Source organism: Muntiacus reevesi, chromosome 17 (genome assembly GCF_963930625.1).
Source record: "Muntiacus reevesi chromosome 17, mMunRee1.1, whole genome shotgun sequence".
NCBI lineage: Eukaryota > Metazoa > Chordata > Mammalia > Artiodactyla > Cervidae > Muntiacus > Muntiacus reevesi.
Window position 1 is genome coordinate 56,472,113 of NC_089265.1, and position 21,829 is coordinate 56,493,941.

The 21,829-nt window shown below is 38.2% G+C and overlaps 1 protein-coding gene and 1 non-coding gene across 8 annotated transcripts in view; both read right to left on the minus strand.

Moving 5' to 3' along the window:
- Window positions 1-281: 281 nt before the first annotated feature.
- Window positions 282-21,829, minus strand: part of RNF38 (ring finger protein 38) — a 120,107-nt gene continuing 98,559 nt past the window's right edge. For 6 of the 7 annotated variants that reach the window (XM_065907979.1, XM_065907984.1, XM_065907983.1 and 3 more), the window contains 8 exons: window positions 18,488-18,655; window positions 17,084-17,254; window positions 14,696-14,857; window positions 14,275-14,381; window positions 12,917-13,001; window positions 8,659-8,780; window positions 5,090-5,189; window positions 282-3,703 (listed from right to left, as the gene is read on the minus strand). In XM_065907979.1, the coding sequence (XP_065764051.1) occupies window positions 3,641-3,703; window positions 5,090-5,189; window positions 8,659-8,780; window positions 12,917-13,001; window positions 14,275-14,381; window positions 14,696-14,857; window positions 17,084-17,254; window positions 18,488-18,655 (978 nt within the window). In that variant the 3' untranslated portion in view covers window positions 282-3,640. The remainder of the gene's footprint in view (window positions 3,704-5,089; window positions 5,190-8,658; window positions 8,781-12,916; window positions 13,002-14,274; window positions 14,382-14,695; window positions 14,858-17,083; window positions 17,255-18,487; window positions 18,656-21,829) is intronic. The other variant, XM_065907980.1, reaches the window with a different exon arrangement.
- Window positions 9,663-9,769, minus strand: LOC136148834 (U6 spliceosomal RNA). The gene has a single exon (XR_010659598.1). It is a non-coding gene; the product is annotated as a U6 spliceosomal RNA (small nuclear RNA).

Sequence of the window (21,829 nt, forward strand, 5' to 3'; positions counted from 1 at the left end):
TGAGCTTATACCATGCACACGTGTCTACACTCAAGCTATCTTCTTGGCCTTTTTAAAGATATAAACATGGACCACATGAGTTATAAAGCAAGTTGCTTTTATGTTTCTAAGTTGTTCACACAAACACAGAAACAAAATCTGAATTACTGCCTCGAAGTTAAGTCTGGCTGCTCGGAGCTCAAGAGCGCTAGCTTCCTGCTGGAAGTCCCCTACATCCCTCCCTCCAGACAGACATGACGCCTACCCTTCCCTAACACAGTAACACCAAACACAACCCAATGTTTTAAGTGTACATCATACATTTATTACCAACAACCCTCTCAACTCCAAAATTGGGCACAGGGATTAAAAATAAAAATTCATTGCACTACTTAGTAAAGCATTACTAGTAACTTTCATAAAAAATGTACAAACTTTGTTAAAAATTTATCAAGCCTTCAAATGATTTGGTTACAGATATTTATAATACGTACATTTAAAACTATATGTTAACTGATACAATGGAGTATGATTTGAGGAAATGACTCAGCAAATGATTCCAAAATACACCCCTGTGAGCTTTCCATAATCTGAAACAAACAGCAAAATGAGGTAACCAAATGTACCAACAGGGGGAAAATAGCTTTCTAATAAAGGCCTAAAGATATCTGTGAAAAATATTCTCATGAGTTGGTAGATCTCATTTAAAATATTATAAGAGGCCCAAATATAAGAATCTTAACAAATCACATTTCAGAGAGAGTATAAAATCTAAATAGGCTTTCACATTTTCTAGATTTTGCTTGAAAAAATTCAGGACAGAAAACCCTAATGAGATCTTGATACCTGGAGGCCTTGTTTTTTGTTTTTTTCTTTTTGGGGAAGAGGGGGTGCTAAAAACAAACAAAGGTGGTATTTCATGCAAAGGAAAACAAAAAACCACAGCAGAGTTAAGGTGGTAAAGCCAATATTGTTTTAGGAGGAAAGGGGAAGAAGGCAAGAAACCATCTGCCTGCTATCTGGTGCATCACCTAAGGAGTCCACAGCTGGGTACAAATCAACCGTTCTTTCTCTGCTGCTAGCCACATGGCTGCTAACTGTGGCTAGGCTGAGCTGGTTCGGAACACATGCATGTACGCTCCTAACACACACTACCTACCTAATAAGCAAATCTGCACACATCTCTAAGAGCCCCATGCGAAGAAGAGACATTCCCAAAGAGAGATCAGCCACAAGAGTGCAACAATTCTGGATTTTACCAAAATAGACCCTGCTGCCTCCTAAATTGCCAACGGCCTCTCAAAAATTTAATGGAAAAGGGGTAGTATGACAAGAATTCATCATCCCAGGGAGGGAAGAAAGAGCTACTTTTCCTAGTCATTAGTACAGTGTGCCTTGTTAATTAAGTATCTATATAAATTAGAAAAAGTGCTTTACTTGCATGCTTCAATAAAATGAATACTGAGTGTAGTAATGTTATGTTAGATCTGTACAGATATAAATTTTTTGCAGCTATATAAAAGAGTCTATGTATAAGATGGGCTTTTGCCATTTTAAACATGATTTAATTAAAAAAAATAAAGATTAAACTATACGTGATTTGTAATGTAGTTGATTATTACGCCAATAATTTTGGTCTTTAACACACTTTATTCATTATGAACAGGTAGGGAATACTCTAATGATTTAAAAGTAACATGTGCATTTTACCACTGTTAGGTGTATTTCTGATGCTCTGACAAATACAGGGGCAAACAAACTATGCGAAATCCTACTTGTAGGACGAGATAGAGGCAACAGTGTCTGGAAGAGGGCAAAATTGTGCTTCTGTGTGAATTGACTTTACTGAACTCTAAGCTGTGATGAGCTTATAGTCTTCAAGGGAAGGCAAGGAGCACGGCAGTAACAAGTAGTTAACACTGTCTGAGGAGAAAATGGACACAGGGCCAACTGAAAGCTGACGCTGGCAGCAAGTCATTGCAGTCCCGACCGCAGAACTGCAGCTTGTGCTACTGCAAACGGAGCAAGCATATCAACGGCAGGAAGAGGCAGACAGCGGTGAAGACACTGGAAGAATGAGAGGGGAATCCAAACATTGCTGGAAAAAATGACTTTAAACAACCTGAATTACGCTCAAGGATCCTATCAAAAAAAGAAAGAAACCCACGCAGCTATGTATTCTTTTCAGAGCAACTAAACGCAGGTCAATTCCTGTTTTACAGCATTGTTTTTTACACAAAAATCAAATCTTCATTTATACTGCAAGTATTTCTGGACACCTGTTATATTAATTTTTTTCTCATTCAACAAGAAAGAAAAGTGATAAAACATCAAAGCACACCAGGTCTAGGGAAGTCGAGCCGTCACAGCACTTGATCCATCCTGGAAATGAGGATTTCGGTGAGAAGCACGTTTACTGAGGGGGGAAGAACTAGACAACTTTCAGAACTGGAGCTTGGCAGAACAGAAATAAAGTCTTCTTCAAACAATTTAGTTGCCTATGGGAGCTTGAACAAATAACATATCAGAACTCAAGCTGAGTTAACAGATTTTTTTCTGGTGGAAGCAGAGGAGGTTGACACTTCATGGGACCAGTGGTATTCTTAGAAATATATTACTCAAATATCTTCAGAATAGACTACAAACCTAAACATTAAAAGAAAAAAAAAAAATCACAAGCACTTCCAGCTAAGAAGCTTACGGAAAATGTAAAGGAAAAACAAGAGGGTATCAACATTCAAATCACTGATTGAAATGCTACTATTGCTAACTGATGATGTATGATATTGCACCTTCTTTTGGAAACAGCAAGTTGGAGATTTAAAAATTTCTTTTTCATGACAAAATCAAAATTTCAGGTTCATGGAGTGAGAATCTATTACACTTTTTCCTTAAGTGACCCAGTTGGGACCACCAGCGAAGAGAAGGTGGCAGCTGCCTGAAGCAAAGGAAGAAGGCTCTTCTCATCCCATTCACTGGGAGGGGGGGATGGAGTATTCGATGCTTACAGTTGATGCACCTCAGCGATCAGTGTGCAACAGCAAACACAAGGGGAGAAACCAGTGTACAGTACCAGTGCTGTTTAAACAACACACCAGAGTATACATTGCAGCATAATTAAAACTACACACACATTCTTGGTACATGCTGGTATATAGGATCCATACACACGTTAGCTACCATGCCCTCACACAAGCAGTTTCACACATTCTCTCTCACACGCACAGATACATTTACCATCAACAGCCACACGCTGCACTCATCTCCACTCACAGTTTCTGAAGGCTCTATATAAGGTAGATTGCTATATCATCTGGAGCTACCACTTTTTATGAACGCACATGCTAAAAGATCACGTCCACTGTAATCCTGCAGCAACACTCGGAATGGTCACACAAAAACCAGGGAATGTTAGTGCACACACAAAATTAAGCTGAAGAAAGAGTCTTTGGAGTTCCAATCACACGGTTAGTATAACAATCCCATAATTGTGAAGACTAATTGTAAGCTTTTATAGTTGATTAAGTCACACAGTGCAAAGAAAGGTCCATTGACCCTTTTGGTAAAGGGAGGCCAGGAGCCACACAGACTGAGTTCAATGGACAGTCCGTATATACATGTGATGAGGAACACCCAAACTGAATTTGTGCTCTTAGGCTGGTCATTCTGAATCCCGATGCACTTCTGAAGCATCAGCTCGGCAGATTGGGCAAGTACGATTTGCCTAAAACATAGAAAAGAGCACTTGTCTGAATTTTGACTTACATAGTGAAACATATTAAAAGCAACAGAACTATTTTACTTTCCACATAGTTTTTACATTCTTTGTTCCGTTAAGAAAGTACAATCATTTAATCTCTTAAAAATACTACACAAATCTCTAAAACAATAATAGCCTATGAATAATTCTTTATTTGCTTTGTTTTAACACAGACAAGACTATCCATCACCACTTCAGACAAATGTAGTAACTGGCTTAAAATTAAAACTCCATCTCAACAAAATGCCACTACCATTTGTCGTGCTGCTAAAGTCAGAAACAGAACCAACACCTGCTCTCTTATGTTCTACAAAGCATTTTTTATCAAATGCTCTCATTTCTACATCATGATAGCTCTCAAGTCAAGTACTCTTCTTTTCATCCAGCTTCTACTATTTGTTCTCAATGCTCTCATTTCTACATCATGATAGCTCTCAAGTCAAGTACTCTTCTTTTCATCCAGCTTCTACTATTTGTTCTCCATCTGGCCCAGTACATCCTTATTTCATCAACCTCCTCTATTACCTTCTTCCAAGAGTGGCCGTGATCTTTCTAAAACATGCTTTCGGGATCCAGTCCAAACTCTCGCACATTTCGGTGACTTCGCAAAAAGCTGACTCCTGGTTTTACCTCTGAATCCCCTTCTCTTGCTACTCTCCCCTACACTCTAGCCATCAGCCACATGGAACCCATGTGTTTCTGGTCATCCTGTTCTCACATGTCAGGGCTATGCATATATAGTAAGTTCGTTTTCTAAAAAGCTTAGACTCTTTACCTTTAGGATTCAGTTTGGACAAAACCGGGTACTCTTATTTAATCTGTGCTCATATGGAAGACTGATTCTATTTTAACTCATCTGTCTTCCTCACCAATTGTCAAATTATCTAAGCCAGTATTATCATCTCCTACTCAGAATAATCTAAAACAAAGCAACCCTAAAGTTGACTTAAATTATTTTACTGTATCACATTTTTATCCTATTAAAAAAAAATTCTTTTGGCCACACCCGACGGCATGTGCGACTTTAGCTCTCCAACCAGGGACTGAACCTGCACCCCCTGCATTGGAAGGCAGTCTTAACCCCAGACTGCCAGTGAAGTCCCTTTATCCTACTATTAAAAAAAGAAGAAGAAAAGAAGAAGTCCCTGAAATAATTTCACCCTGGCATACTATCAGAATTTGTGTCTTTGGAATTTACCCTCCCATATACACAAAGGAGAAAATGGTCAGAATTATGAAAGCTGTGTTTCAATTTAACCACCCTCCACCAAACCATGGACTTACTCTACATGAAACTATGGTCAGTAAGAGAAAATTCAACGTCATTCTTTTCAGATGCCATCATTTTACCTTAAGCCATTTGTCGACACACTTGGCATGGAACTCATGGTTACAGGGTAAAACTCTAAGTAGCTGCCTTGACTCAAAATCACACATGCATACTACACACCTGAAATAAACCAGAAAGATTGTTTAACCATAAAACCAAGTAGTTTCCATTCTGTTACATCTACCAAAACCATAAAGCCGCTTACTATCTCACTTATCAAATTACCATTTAAATTTTAAGACTAAAATAGTCATCTCACATATCAAAATACCATCTAAATTTTAAAACTAAAATAATCTATCAAATACCTTAAGAAAACCATGATGTTAAAACATTTAATAAGAGTGCTTTGTTTTGCTTAGTGAGAGATCATCAAGAAAATATCTGGTTTAACATCCAAGCTAGCCTTAATAATGAAGATACTATTATATTCAACAGTGTTGAAACAGCTGAATATTCATATGCAAAAGAATGTAGTTGGACTCCTACCTCACACAATATATGAAATTAACTAAAAAATGAAAAACCTAAATATAAGAGCTAAAAACTATTAAACTCTTAAAGAAAATACAAGTGTAGATCTTCACGACCTTGGAATAGGCAGTTCAGTTCAGTTCAGTCGCTCAGTCATGTCCGACTCTCTGTGACCCCATGGACTGCAGCACATCAGGTCTCCCTGTCCATCACCAACTCCTGGAGTTTACTCAAGTTCATGTCCATTGAGTCAGTGATGCCATCCAACTATCTCATCTTCTGTTGTCCCCGTCTCCTCCTGCCTTCAATCTTTCCCAGTATCAGGGTCTTTTCAAATGAGTCAGTTCAGATCAGGTGGCCAAAGTATTGGAGTTTCAGCTTCAGCATCAGTTCTTCCAGTGAATATTCAGGACTGATCTCCTTTAGGATGGACTGGTTGGATCTCCTTGCAGTCCAAGGGACTCTCGAGAGTCTTCTCCAACACCACAGTTCAAAAGCATCAAATCTTCAGCGCTCAGCTCTCTTTATAGTCCAACTCTTACATCCATACATGACTACTGGAAAAACCATAGCCTTGATTAGACAGACCTTTGTTGGCAAAGTAATGTCTCTGCTTGTTAATAAGCTTTCTAGGTTGGTCATAACTTTCCTTCCAAGGAGCAAGCGTCTTTTAATTTCATGGCTGCAGTCACCATCTGTAGTGATTTTGGAGCCCAAAAAAATAAAGTCAGCCACTGTTTCCCCATCTACTTGCCATGAAGTGATGGGACCTGATGCCATGATCTTAGTTTGAGCTTTAAACCAACTTTTTCACTCTCCTCTTTCATTTTCATCAAAAGGCTTTTTAGTTCCTCTTCACTTTCTGTCATAAGGGTGGTGTCATCAGCATATCTGAGGTTATTGATATTTCTCCCGGCAATCTTGATTCCAGCTTGTGCTTCATCCTGCCCAGCGTTTCTCATGGTGTACTCTGCATATAAGTTAAATAAGCAGGGTGACAATATACAGCCTTGATGTACTCCTTTCCCGATTTGGAACTGGTCTGTTGTTCTACGTCCAGTTCTAAGTGTTCCTTCCTGACCTGCATACAGATTTCTCAGGAGGCAGGTCAGGTGGTCTGGTATTCCCATCTCTTGAAGAATTTTCCACTTTGTTGTGATCCACAGAGTCAAAGGCTTTCGTGTAGTCAATAAAGCAGAAGTAAATGGTTTTCTGGAACTCTCTTGCTTTTTCAATGATCCTGAGGATGTTGGCAATTTGATCTCTGGTTCCTCTGCCTTTTCTAAATCCAGCTTGACCATCTGGAAGTTCACGGTTCATGTACTGTTGAAGCCTGGCTTGGAGAATTTGAGCATTACTTTACTAGCATGTGAGATGAGTGCAATTGTGAGGTAGTCTGAGCATTCTTTGGCATTGCCTTTCTTTGATACTGGAATGAAAATTGACCTTGTCCAGTCCTGTGGCCACTGCTGAGTTTTCCAAATTTGCTGGCACACTGAGTGCAGCACTTTAAGAGCATCCTCTTTCAGGATTTGAAATAGCTCAGCTGGAATTCCATCACCTCCACTAGCTTTGTTCGTAGAGATGCTTCCTAAGACACTCTTGACTTCACATTCCAGGATGTCTGGCTCTAGGTGAGTGATCACACCATTGTGATTATCTGGGTCGTTTTTGTATATTTTTCTGTGTATTCCTGCCACCTCTTCTTAATATCTTCTGCTTCTGGTAGGTCCCTACCATTTCTGTCCTTTATTGAGTCCATCTGTGCATGAAATATTCCCTTGGTATCTCTAATTTTCTTGAAGAGATCTCTAGTCTTTCCCATTCTATTGTTTTCCTCTATTTCTTTACACTGGTCACTGAGGAAGGCTTTATCTCTCCTTGCTATTCTTTGGAACTCTGCATTTGAATAGGCAATGGTTTCTTAAACATGGTATCAAAAGCATTAAGAAACAACAACCAAAAAAGGCAGATAAATTACCTTTATCCTTTAAAATAAAGGGGGGGGGTAGTAAAGATGCTTTATAAATCTAAAGTGAAAAGACAACTAACTCACAGAATTAAAAATATTTTTGAAAATCATGTGTCTTACAAGGACCTATACATATAAAATATAAATAACTCCTACAACTCAATAAAGGCAACCCAAATAAAAAACAAAGGATGTGAATACACATTTCTCCAAAGAAGATACATAAATGGCCAGTGAGTATAGTAAGAGCTCAACATCACTAGCCCACCTGGAAAATAAAAATCAAAACCTCGAGAGATAACACTTCGCTCCCACTAGGGCTGCTAGAATCAAAAGACAATAACAAGCGTTGGTGAGGATGTGGAGAAAAGGAAACTTCCGTACGCTGCTGGTGGGAGTGTAAAATGGTGTAGCCCATTAGGAATGAAATGATACAAGCTACAATATGGTGGTCCTTGAAAACATTATGCTAAATCAAAGAAGCCAGACCCAAAAGACCCCATGTTATATTGGTTCCATTTATATGAAATGTCCAGAACAGGCCAATCTATGGAGATAAAAGTAAATTAGTGGGGGGCTGAGTCAGGGCTTTAGAGGGCTGGGGAAAAATGGGGAGTGGCTATTAATTGATAGAGTATTTCTACTGGGGGTGATGAAAATGATATCAATTTGACTGTGATGATGGTTGCAAAACTTATTTAATATACTAAAAACCACTGGATTGTACACTTTAAATGTGAACTATATCTCAGTAGAGTTGCTATTAAGAAAGATGCTATAATAAGCAGAATCTTTAGGTAAACCCCTCAAATTTTACAGGTATGAGACTTTTCGATCTAATATAAAACATTCTAGAGTTAAAAACCGTGAAGATTTCTAGGCAACATAAAAGTCCAGAACAGCGCTGTCTAGAACCTTCTCAGGTGACAGGAATGCCATGCACCTACATCGTCTGATACAGCGTCACCGGCGAGTGCAACTAGAAATTTTAACTTTTACAGCTATCTTATTGGACAGCACAAGCCGAGACTATGAAAACAGTCCTTACTTACCCTCATCAAGTTATCTTTGACTTTCAAGTTTTTATTTCATGAAGGTGGAAAGGAAATTTAATACAGAAAGATGTCAGAAAAATGTACTTACAAAGTCTGTTCTGACTGGTGGTTGTTAGGATTGAACCGGTAAGAAGGAAGCTGTTCAATGTCTGCTTTAGTCAGTCCTCGCGGCTTGGCCTCTCCCAGTCGCTCTGCTAGGTTTAACAGGGCCTACAGAGGGAAACAAAGACATATCTGCATATCCTTCTTGGAATTCTATATTCAGACACATTTATTTTTTTTAAACTAGCTTTATTATGGAAAAAATTTAAATATATACTGAAGTACAAAAATAGTATGAAGAAATTACTTCCATATGCCTACTACCCAGGCTCAACAGGTCATGGCTAATTTTATTTCATTTTTCACTGTCCACTCCTACACCCACGTTATTTTGAAAGAAATCTAAAACATGGTATTTCACTGAAGATAATTCTGCTTTTACGTCTGAGGCAGTCCATCAACCTCAGCATTTTGGACTCTTGAGGCTTGGGTAAAGTTTTGTTCTGGGGGCTTGTCCTATGCACGGTCGGATGTTCAGCAGTAATCCAGGCCTCTACACTATCTGCAGTGGCTCAGCATTGAAGAATGCCTGCAATGCAGGAGCTCCAGGAGACCTGGGTTCGATCCCTGGGTCGGGAAGATCCCCTGGAGAAGGGAATGGCAATCCACTCCAGTATTCCTGCCTGGAGAATCCCATGGACAGAGGAGCCTGGCGAGGAGGATCGACAAGAGTGAGATACGACTGAAGAAACTCAGCACATATGCACTGGTCTATACAAATGGATCTCCAGACTTTGCTAAATATCTTTTTTTTTTTATTTGATTTAGTCTTTTTTATTTTTTTTTTCCATTTATTTTTATTAGTTGGAGGCTAATTACTTTACAATATTGTGGTGGTTTTTGCCATACATTGACATGAATCAGCCATGGATTTACATGTGTTCCCCATCCCGATCCCCCCTCCCACCTCCCTCTCCATCCCATCCCTCTGGGTCTTCCCAGTGCACCAGCCCTGAGCACTTGTCTCATGCATCCAAGCTGGGCTGGTGAAAAAATATGGAACGCTTCACGAATTTGCATGTCATCCTTGTGCAGGGGCCATGCTAATCTTCTCTGTGTCATTCCAGTTTTAGTATACGTGCTGCCGAAGCGAGCACTGGTAAATACCTTTTAAGGGATAAAACTGTCCCCAGGTTGAGAACCATCAGCACTTTAAAAACTAAAAGACTATTTAAAATATAACAACAGTAACATCATTATACTCTCCAAACTAGTAATTCCTTAATGTTAAATATCTTTGATTGTTTCAATTATTTTCAATACTCTTTGAAATAGTTTGTTCACATTAGGATCCAAATAAACCTGTTACCACTGCCTGATGTCTCAAGTATGTATTTTTACTCTTATATTGTTAAAGAAACCAGGTCAATGGCCTGTAGAAGTTCCCAGTCTGAGTTTTGCTGACTGAACCTCCCCACACCAATTCCTGTGGTTTAATACATTCCTTGTCCCCTCTACTTTCTATAATTTGGAAGGTTTTACTATTTCCATCATATGGCTCAGCATGTCTTGTTTTTATGTTATTAGCACTGATGGAACACTGCCTAGGATCCATTAATTCATTAAAAATTATAATATTCTATTATTCTTTCTTCATTTATTAGATAAAATGCTTCTTATATTGATCAACTACCTCATATCAAACTATACTTAGTTGCATAATTTATATGAAATAGGAAGGATAAGACCAACGAATTTATTTTCTATTGTTTTTTTTTTTTTTGAAGAATCACTCATGAACTCATGGATTTTAACTCAGGTGGTAAGTTTCAACACATTATATCTATTATGTTAATTGATTTTACCCTAGTCTCTCCATTTTCCTGGTTTTCCATAGTTTTAACTGCTCCTTCGCTTTCTACAATCAGGCAGCCGTGTACAGGTCGCTTGCCCCCCACCCCCTTTTTAAGGCTACTACTGGTTAAGAGAATAGGTGACAAAGAAACAGTGATGGACCACGAGAGGAAGAAGTCTAACTTTCTGCAGACTCAACAGTCAACGCTGCTCCTCCTGGTGCCGCCTTGTTCAGAGAAGCGGGTCACCTAGAGACCCTTTTCCCAGGCCCCACACGCGCCCTCAGTGTCTCTGAATGCTAAATAGATGGTAACTTGTTACATTTTATCGATGCTGACTACAATTAGCTATAAAATTTATGATACAGGTGATATATCTTTTATACCTCTATTTTATATTCTATAGGACACTTAAGGTCAACTAATACAATTTATGACTACTACGTTAAGGCCTTATTGGATGGAGTAAAATGATATTGAGCCCTCAACAAATCTACATGATCAGAAGGCAAGACAACTGAAGGCAGGAAATACTAATTATGCAAAGTTTTATAACACCTATGAAGGCAAAAAGGAGAGAGAGACTCATACAGACCTGGGAATAGACCAGAAATGCCTTTCATAGAGGCAGCATTAGCTGGGTCTTGAAAGACAGCCATGTGCAAGGATCAGGCAAAGTTCTTAAGGAGAAGAGTCAAGGGGAGTAAAGGCACTGAAGCAAGGATGTAGAGGAGAGACTCCAAACAATGAGTACTCGGGGACGGGGAGTGCGGGGGCACGCACACCATCAAGTAAAGCCACAAACAGCACGTACTTTCTTGACTGGGTTAAAGTACGACTTTGCAGAAGATTAAACACAGTCAAACCCAACTACAATTTAGAAAGAGACTCCAATGCCACACACAAAATATTTTTCTTTTACTGGGATGGTATCACTGTTTTTACCACTGATATGTATACGATCTGTTTTCTGTCTTGCTTTCAGCAATAGGACTTATGATAATTTTAGTAAAGAATGCCAAAAGGATAACCAATTCCTTTTCTTACTACTCTGTTCAAAACTGGCATGAACAGTGTAGAAACATAAAACTATTATAGCCCATTTCTGATTCATATCAAGGTATGACAAAACCCACTGAAATGTTGTGAAGTAATTAGCCTCCAACTAATTTAAAAAAAATTATTATAGCCCATTTCTCAAGAAATCTGAGAATGGAATCCAAACGACACTGCTGTGTGACTGTACATGCAGAAAGTAACAGCAGCATTTTTTTTTCATAGCAGCATTTTAAAAGGACAGAAGACAGAAGAATACAGCATTTGGCCTGACTTCTTCCACATGCACTAAAAAGGGGGGAGGGATGCCCTAAGACTATGTGTATGTGTCTTTCCTCTCTGTACCCAGATTCCATTTACCTAAAAACAAACAACAAAAAATCTGTTCCAATACTTCTGTTGTATAGAGAGTGAGTGACGCTAGGTAAGCAGCAGCCGGCCCACAGAACCAAAACAAAGTCACAGTCACTCACGTTCAACATTCCCACATCCAAATATGTCTTCCAACCCTTTTTGTCCATCCTACTCCAAACCTCAAATAATATAACAATGTCAACATCATCTAAATTAAGTGGTATTGTCTATCTGTCCTGGCATCTTGGAGTCAGCCCTCTTCACAAGTTATTACAGTTCTTTTGGAGAGCATCTTCTCTTGCAACCCTCCCACTCACAATCCTGACACTCCCATAAACCATTCAATGATCAAATCCTGTTGATTCTAGTGTTAAAATGTCTTTCAAAGTGTATTCTTTTCTACCTCAAGTTTTCAAGTTCAGAACTTGCATGGTTTTATAATTTACTATCTGGTAAAAATTGGTTACCCCACCACCAACTCTGAACCACTTCATCTATTTCTTCATGCTACTAATTCTGACTCTTTAAGACAGCAATCTGATTGATAAACACCAAAATATTTAGTGGTTCCTTCCTCCCACAATATTCAAAATTATGTTCATTCTGTACAAGAGCAAGCACAGGGCACTCAAATACAACCAGTTGAGTTTTTCAATCAAATCTCCATTTTCTCCCTTTACTTTAGCCAGATATTATGTTCTTCCTCAAGAATATTCAGCATTTCCCTACCCTCAATCTTAGGCATGAAAAAGCTTTCCCATCCCTCAGGAACTGACTCTTCACACTTCTGCAGCTGCAAAATGTTTTCAGAACATCCAATCATAATTCATCATTTTCTCACAGGAATTGTAATTCTTATACAGAACACCAGTCTATCTTGTTATCATAACTGTGTGGTACATGTTGAAATAATTTTTCACATATTTGTATCTTGAAATATACAACAGATTTACCTAGTGTTTAATTAGATGAATGAGTTGAGTAGTACAGTATTTTTATGCATGAAAACTCCCCAAGTCAACTCACAGTTCAGCTACTAACCTCGTAATTTTCTACTTCTCCATCTTCCACATCCAACTCAAAGCTGAAAGTTGGGCCCACTGCAGGTGGCACTGGAAGCATTGATCTGCAGTGAAAATAACCAACACAAGCACTGACACATTAATGCATTGGATCAATGAACAGGATGAGAAGAACAAGGCCAGCGCTACAGGGATAAAGAATGATCAGTGTTGATCAGTGACAACCCTTTAAAGAACCTGATTTTACTAGCAACAAACAATTAAAAACTGACATTAAAAGAATATCATTTGCAACAGAATAAAAAAAACATGAACTATTACAGATGAATTTAACAAAACATGTGGTAGACCTATAAAATAAAAACTGTAAAAATACTGCTAGGATAAAATTGAAAAGGTAGTAAAGAGAGAAATATACCATATAAGTAGGTCAGAAGATTCAATAAAGATGTCAATTCTCTTCTAAAACTCATCTATAGATTTCACATAATCCCACCAAATTCCAGCTTTTTTAAAGTAGAAACTGATTTGCTGATTTTAAAATTTATATGGACATGCAAAAGACTTTAAATAAAATCAGTTTAAGAACAAAATTGGGAGATTTATAGTATCTGATTTTAAGATAATAAACCTACAATTTTCAAAATAGTATGATATAGGCACATGGCCCTCTGGTATAAAAACAACATTCCCTAGCCTTTCTAGAAGTACTTAGAGACATGGGTCTAGATTCTAACCAACAGGATGTTGGTAGGAGTCAAACATGCAACTTCTAGGAATTATTCTTGAGAGGAAGCAGGTAGGCAGAGAGATTCAGTTTCATTTTTGCTAGCTAGAATGTGGATGTGATGGCCAGAGCCTGAGAAGTCATCTTATATCACTCAGAGGAAGCCATAAAATTTTGAGGATGGTAGACCCATTCCTCAGAGTTACAGAGCTAACAAACCATGTCTGAATCACCTAATTCTAGACTTCACTGCACGAGAAAGATAAAAAGAACTATGATGCTTATCCCATGGGTGTTTCTGTTACAAACCCAACCCTAGCAGAGTATTTCTAAGGCACAGATATAACTTCTCTCTGGCACGTCCCTTGAGAGAAGTGGCAGCATCAGATGCTAGATAACCATGGAAAGGGCAGGGATGCCTGCCATGAAAGAGGCCAGCGACTTACACTTCTCGGCCTAATTTCTGCTGCACCCCGCCCCCACTGCTCCCCTGTCCTGCTCTTCTCTTTCAGCCTTAAATGGTCCCCCACCCCAACCTCTTAACATCAAATAAAAACAAGTATCTAACACGCATAAAATTGTTCATAAAGGGAAGAGTATCTCAAGGGTGTCAAAATGTAGAACTCATTAAAAAACAAGACAGAACTTACAACACGTATGGGAGTAAGCTGGGATGGTAGGGGGGCGGTGGCATGGGCTGCTGGGACCGGTATCTGCTGCGTCCTGTGAGCCTCCGAGGCATGAATGGAGGATAAGGCTGTAGAGAAAGGATGTTAAGACAGTTTAAGATCATTCCACATCCACAACTTTTTAAGGTGTTGAATAAAGTCTCTTCTTTTTTAAAAACCTAGAAAGTTATTTATTGCTCAAGGGTATTTAGTATTTCTTAAATGTTAACAAAGGTGCAACAACTAGTTTAAAACAAGAATACTCTTAGGTGTGCTTCTAAATACAATTTTTCAACTGACTGCAAGAATACATTTAAAATTCAAAACATGTAGAGTTATACTGAAGCAGAACTCAAGTTAGTTACCAAAGCAAGCAATAAATTAATAACAAATGAAAACTTACTACTCCATACGAAACCTCCTGATGCAAAGGATCATGTGTCAGGAACTGCAAAGGAGCCGATGGAGGTAATGTCGGGGGATGGGCAGATGGCGGGTAAGTAAAACCTCCCACAGGAAGATGTTCTCCTAAGAGTTCCACTTCGTTTTCTATCCTTTGCAGAGGCTGAAGGGCGGGGCGGGGGAAGCAAACTAATATAAGTGTTCAGATCGATAGACTGAGTTTTATAACAAAAATTAAAAAATAAAAATAAAAAAAGCCAAAGAATTCTTTTGGGTCATGCATTTTCTGATGTTCACATCAATCTAAATTCATACAAGTGGACATATAGCCTACAGTAAAATCTTACTGCCTTTAACTGAGTTTCAATAAGAAAATCTCTCAAACGTGTTGTTAAACATTTCCACTATTCACTAAAGGATACATTTCTTTCCCTATTTGAACTTTCCCTTAAAAATGATATAGAGAAAGACAAAAAGTCACGTAGTAAGCCAGTTACATGAAAGATGAAGTTACTCAAGTCACGGCACAGTGAACTGCATCAATTGCAGACACAACCTTTAACAGACGAAACCAAAGACGGTGTATATACTGTGAATGAGAGCTAGGGCTCAAAAGTACAGGATGCTGCAGACGGTTATTTTACAGCAGAAGGCTCACGGGCTTTGGCGTTAGACAAACTCGGTGCTGTAAATGATGAGCCCTGTGGCTATCACAGAAATTACTCGCTCTGAACCTCAACACTGTCATCTGCAGAGCTGACAAGTTCACAGCCTACTTCCAAAGTGTGATCTGAACACCAAGACAACATTCAGAAAGCAGTGTTTTGCGAAGCACAGAGCCCACGCTGCCCCTCCGCCCAATCTTTTTTTAAAAAATAGCATGAGATAAAATTCACATACTATAAAAGTCACCCTGCTAAGGGGTACAATTCAGTGGATATTAGTATATTCACAAGAGTTGTACAATCATCACCACTATCTGATTTCCCTCAGTCCTTCCCAAGTTCTAGACAACCGCTAATGTACTTTATATTTCTATACATTTGCTTATTTTGGACATCACACAGGATGTGGCCCTTGTATCCGCTTCTTTCACTTAGCATGTTTTCAGGGTTCATCCATCTTGTAGTTTGTACATTAGTACTTTGTTCTTTTTAGAGTGGAATAATAATCTACTGGATAGATACACCATGCCTTGTTCATCCATTCATCGGTCAATGGACATCTGGAATGTTTCCACTTCCGGCTATTAGGAATGATGCTGCTATGAACATCTGTGAGTGCATTTTGGGGCTGATGTTTTCAATCTGATCTCTTGGGAACATGTATTCTTAAATGTTAGTCTAACTTCTTCCCACAGTTAAGAGAAGAGCAACACATTATTCAAATACAAGTAACTGCTAACAGTTACCCTGGAAGCTTATGTATGCTTGTATAATGGCTAAATTTAGTTTTAACCTTGAATACTCAGGTACTGGAAGCTTCCTAAGGAACATCCTGGCATGAATCCTGTCCTGATTCTAATAAAAGATTTTCTTGTGGGAGTCGTTTCAACTTTTCAGATTAGCCAAACTTCTGTCATAATTGGCTTCTAGTTTTCAGGAAAGCAGCCACGTAAGCTCGTATCTCACCTCTTCCTGAGACCAAGCATGGTGTATACATCCTGAGTAAAGCATGGTCAGGCTCTGTTAGGGTAAACCATCGAGCTCCATTCACAAGGCTGTTTCCACTCTGACCATTTCCATACGTCCCTTCCCTTATTCTCCTTTAATCATGGTTCAGATGTTCAACTTGGCCTGTCTAGAAAACAATGGGGCCTTCTTCCAGTGCCTTTCCCCCCACTGATCCCTCCAGCCCCTGGAAATATTATACCTCTCAGCTATATTCCAGCTCCAGGACAGAGTGAACTATGCTAACAGAGGATCTCATCTACTTTTCATCAGAACACAGTATAAAACCAGACTTTGGAAAAAAACAATTGAGGTTCAAAGGACTACTTACTTGCCTAAATGAATATAAATATTATTCTAACAAGTATAAACATTTTTAAAGTATTTTCATTTTCCCATTTTAGAAATGTAGGAAAGGAAAAACTAGAACTGTGGGTTTTTTTTCCCAGATTCAATTTCCAAAGGATTGCAGATACAAAAGAATTTGATTAGACAAGGTTCATATAAAATAACTAGAAAAACTTAATAAACCAAGGTAACTGTAGGTACAATTATTGCTTATATATATTTCTATGTGTGGGGATTCTTAGTTCTTTTAAGAACCAGGAAAGTGTCAAAGTTGCAATTTTTAAATGATAACAACTTAGACATCTACTAAATTAATCTTTTAGTTCTAAATACTCTGTAAAAGTTAAAGACATAAGAGAAGAGATACCTACCGACCGTGACTGCTGTGTTTGGAAAGGGACAAACTGGCTTGGAGGTGGCAAATGCGGAGGATGATGAGGAGAAAGGTGGGGAGGATGTAAAATAAACGGATCACTGGAAATAAGGGGTGGAAATGCAGCATACGGTACTGGTAAGTGCTGAACAGAACATGCTTGAAGCATCTGTAAGAGAAATCATTATTTTTTGTTGAGAGTATCAGAATATATTAATTAAAAAAAAACTATACAATCAGATTGAAATGTTACTGCCATAGTCCTCCCAGAATCATAAAAATGTCTTAATAACCTATAGTAACAATGAGATACTTGCACATTTTTGCATTTATTAGTAAAATAAATGGTAACTAGTAATTATTCTGGATTTTACACAGTTCTTATAAATCAGTCAAAACACCTTTTACTTAAGCTTTTGTAACACATGAAAATGAAGGGAAAGTGCCACAGAGAAGGAATCTCTTCCCGCTTGGCTTAAAATGTAGCAGACATTACTACTTTCCAAGAAGCTGTCCTTTTCAATCTTGTAGATTTTTTTATTTCTAAGAGCCCAATTCACAACTAAATGCTTTATGATCTCTCAATATTTTGGTCTGCTAATTTAGCACACTGGTTCTATAATCTATTAATGACAAACCATACATGGGTAAATTAATGTTAAACTGGTGTTAGTATTTGTATGTATGTGTTTGCTTTAATCTCAAATTCAGACAGGATTATTAGGATTATATTAAGATTTAGCAAAGTGCTTTACTGTGAAGACTGTATTGACCTTAGACAAGTCATTTAAATTCTCTGGTTTTCAGCTACCTATTTTTCAAATAAGGGGGCTGAACTAGGGAGTGGTAAAGGATAAAATATAAGCTTCTAAGAGGCAGAAAGAAGTGAGTGTGAACTCCTGTTTTCTCATGCTAATTGCTTCTATGATATTAAGCAAACCATTTTCAATTTCATCATTTAGAAAATGAGGGTACTATTTTCATCACAGGCTTCCTATAGTATGGAATAAGTAAGCCTAAGCAACTCGAAGTGCCTATTAAAAACCCAGCAAGTGTTGAGACTATTAATGTTGATCACCAAATTCTGAGACTTTATTACTAATCAATTCAATATCCTATGTTAAAACCTGAAGGACAATCTTTATTAAGGTTTAATTTTAAACAGTGCAGACATGTGAAGGAACATGATTTGAACTTCAAAGAACGTTAAAATACGTGTAAATTAATTAGTGTAAAAACATATCAAGTTTGAAAGCTAATTCTACTGAATTGTTACTGTACAGGTGCAACTGAGATTTCTGTTGCAATAAAACTGCATTTTTTACTCGAAGGCGAAAGCCCCCAGCCTCTCGGGTTTGGTTTACGGCATATTCAGCCGCTCCGCAGAAGACCGCGCACTCACGGGGGGAGGCACGCTGCAGACGGGGAGGTGCTGCCCGCTGAAGACCACGGAGCACGCCGGCACCTGCTGCGCGCTGCAGGCGGGGATGTGCTGGCCCGTGCAGAGCGGGATGCCGTGGGGCGCGACGGTCGTCACCGTGTAGGACACAGGGGCGCTGCCCTGATGGAGCTGTCAGAAGAGAGGCGGGACGCCAAGAGGGGAGGGTGAGTCTGGGTAAGCGCTTACAGTCGGGATAAAACATCAGCTACTAAAAATTAAAACCTGGGCATTTACTGGTTCTACTCTTAGCTGCAGAGATTGTTCACAATGGACTTCTGCAACAGTTTCAACCAAAATATTCTTGTTACTGTAGAGAAAAGCTATTTCAGGACCAGTATATGATATCCACTGAACTGGGCCTGACTCAAAAAAACTTGAAAAGTCCAGGAGAATAATAACTCTTCAAGCCTGCTCTACAGAGCAGAAAATTTTTCTAAGGAGGAAATCTGGAAAAAAGAAACATGTCTGCTAATAATCTGCTCACATTCAACAGGAGGGAAAAAACCATTTGTTTAATTCCAACTAGTGAAATATTAAGTATCATTTTTTAAAAGTTAAATAATTCCCTTCTCCCCTAGTCAGTTTTATTCCCATCCTATCTATCTGGAAGCAGACAACATTTAAAAGTATGTCCTCCTGTATCATTCTCCATGAGCATATAAACATATGCATGAACTACTGTCAAGCTTGTTTTTGTTCTTAATAGAAATGAGATATTACCCTGCAACTTACTTTTTCCAATTAATATTGTAGATATCTCTTGAAGGAAATTAAAGCCAATTCATTCTTTTGGACACTAACAAGATATTTCAAATACACTCATCACTTTAACACAATCCTATCATTCATATACTAAAGGACTTTAAGTTGTATTCACCTTTTACCAATACAAATAACAACCATAAAAAACATCACTGAACATATATCCTTACACATTAGTTTCACTTATTTCACAGGGATTACTGGGTAAAGAAAGGGGTGAATGTATTTTAAACTTTAGCAAAAGTCTGGATGGATTACATCACAATCCCAATAGTAGTAACACGACTCTCAGCACCCCCACTCAAGGCAGATGTACAATATTTGCGTAACAAGCATGCTTGCTTGTTACACAAATACTACAATGGGAAAGGGGGAAAACCAGTATCTACCGGGCTTACTTTATTATTTTTAAAATATATTTATTTATTTGTTTTTTAAGTTGTCTATTTTATTTATTTTTTTCATTTATTGTTATTAGTTGGAGGCTAATTACTTTACAATATTGTATATTGTAGTGGTTTTTGCCATACATTGACGTGAATCAGCCATGGAGTTACATGTGTTCCCCATCCTGATCCCCCCTCCCACCTCCCTCCCCATCCCATCCCTCTGGGTCATCCCAGTGCACCAGCCCCGAGCATTTGTCTCATGCATCCAACGTGGACTGGCGATCTGTTTCACACTTGATAACATGCATGTTTCAATGCTGTTCTCTCAGATCATCCCACCCTCGCCTTTTCCCATAGAGTCCAAAAGTCTGTTCTATATATCTGTGTCTCTTTTTCTGTCCTGCATATAGGGTTATCGTTACCATCTTTCTAAATTCCATATATATGCGTTAGTATACTGTATTGGTGTTTATCTTTCTGGCTTACTTCACTCTGTATAATGGGCTCCAGTTTCATCCATCTCATTAGAACTGGTTCAAATGAATTCTTTTTAATGGCTGAGTAATATTCCATGGTGTATATGCACCACAGCTTCCTTATCCATTCGTCTGCTGATGGGCATCTAGGTTGCTTCCATGTCCTGGCTATTATAAATGGTGCTGCGATGAACCAGGCTTACTTTAAATTTGTATTTCTCAGATTAGAGAGGTTGAACATCTTTTAATATGTTTATTAATCATCTAGATTTCCTTTTATGTAAATAATCTATATCCTTTGTTCACTGCCCACTTTCTGTAAGGTTGTCCATTCATATTAACTTACAGTTTGGCTTTTTACTTAGAGAGACACGTAATATTTTCTCAGTCTATTATTTCTCTGTTGATAAATCTTTTATTTAATGGTAATTCAACATTCCCCTTTCCTCTAAACTGAACTACCTCTTTCTTTCTATTCAGTAACTCCCCAAACATACCTGGATCTATCTTGTGTCAAATCTGTATTGTCTCAATTATAGTCTCTTACTAGAAAAGTCAGTATCTAGTGAGACAAGTTCTTCTCATTACCACACTTTCTTCTCATTTTATTTTTGGGCCATTTTTATACATTTATTCTTACGTAAATAACCTTAAATAATTTTATTCAGTTTCAAAATCCACTGGAATCCTAATTTATATTAACTGTATTAAATGCTATTTTACAAAGAACAATTTTATATTAAGTCTTTTTGTTAGACTATCCTGTCACTACATGATCACTACTATAGTACTATACCTCCAAGAAATTAGGTTTCTTCATAAATAATACCACTTACTAAATTTATTATTCAAAATTCTTTTGTGAAGTTTGGAGGCTTTGTTATATTGCTGATAGGTTATTTTTGTCTATTTCCATACCAAATGGTTAATTATTCTGGCAAAAATGCCTCATACAGCTTTATAATTAGTCCTAATAACTGTAAGAGCTATTCTGCCCAACTTGTTCTACTTCAGAATTATACACCAAAAGTTCTCTTAATTGGCTTAAAACACATTGTTGGGTCCCACACCTGATAAGTCTGGTGTATAGTTTGGGAATCTGCATTTTTAACAAATGTCCAGGTCCTGCTGCTGCTGATCAGCTAATTCAAGACATATTTTGAGAACCACCTAGACTCAGAGACCCAAGACCAAAGTGCTAGTTGGCCAGCTATTTCACTGCGGGCCAGAAAAGTAAGTATTTTGAGTCTGTGGGCCACGCCGGTTCCTGCACAAAGCGCCCACAAGTGACAGATGACCAGACAGCAAAGCTGTGTTCTGACAGAGCTCCACGGAAACAGTCGGCAGCAGTTTGCTTTTCCTGCTCCAGATAATCCCTGGCCCTTTAAAAGGCCGCAGAAATCATGGAATCAGTTTCTCAAGTTAAACCAAAAACTTACTGGAAATTTACTTGGAATATACTAATTCTACATATGTGAGTTCTGAAAGCAGACAGTTTTTACAAGTTTGGGTCTTTCAAGCCAAATATCTATTTAGACAGTTTTGTAATCAAAAAGGACTTGAACATCTTTTGTTAAGACTCTTAACTTCCTTCATGTTATTCTGATTTCATATTTGCATATTTAATATAGAGAATTTCAAACATGCTCAATGTATGTACAGTATAATGTACTATG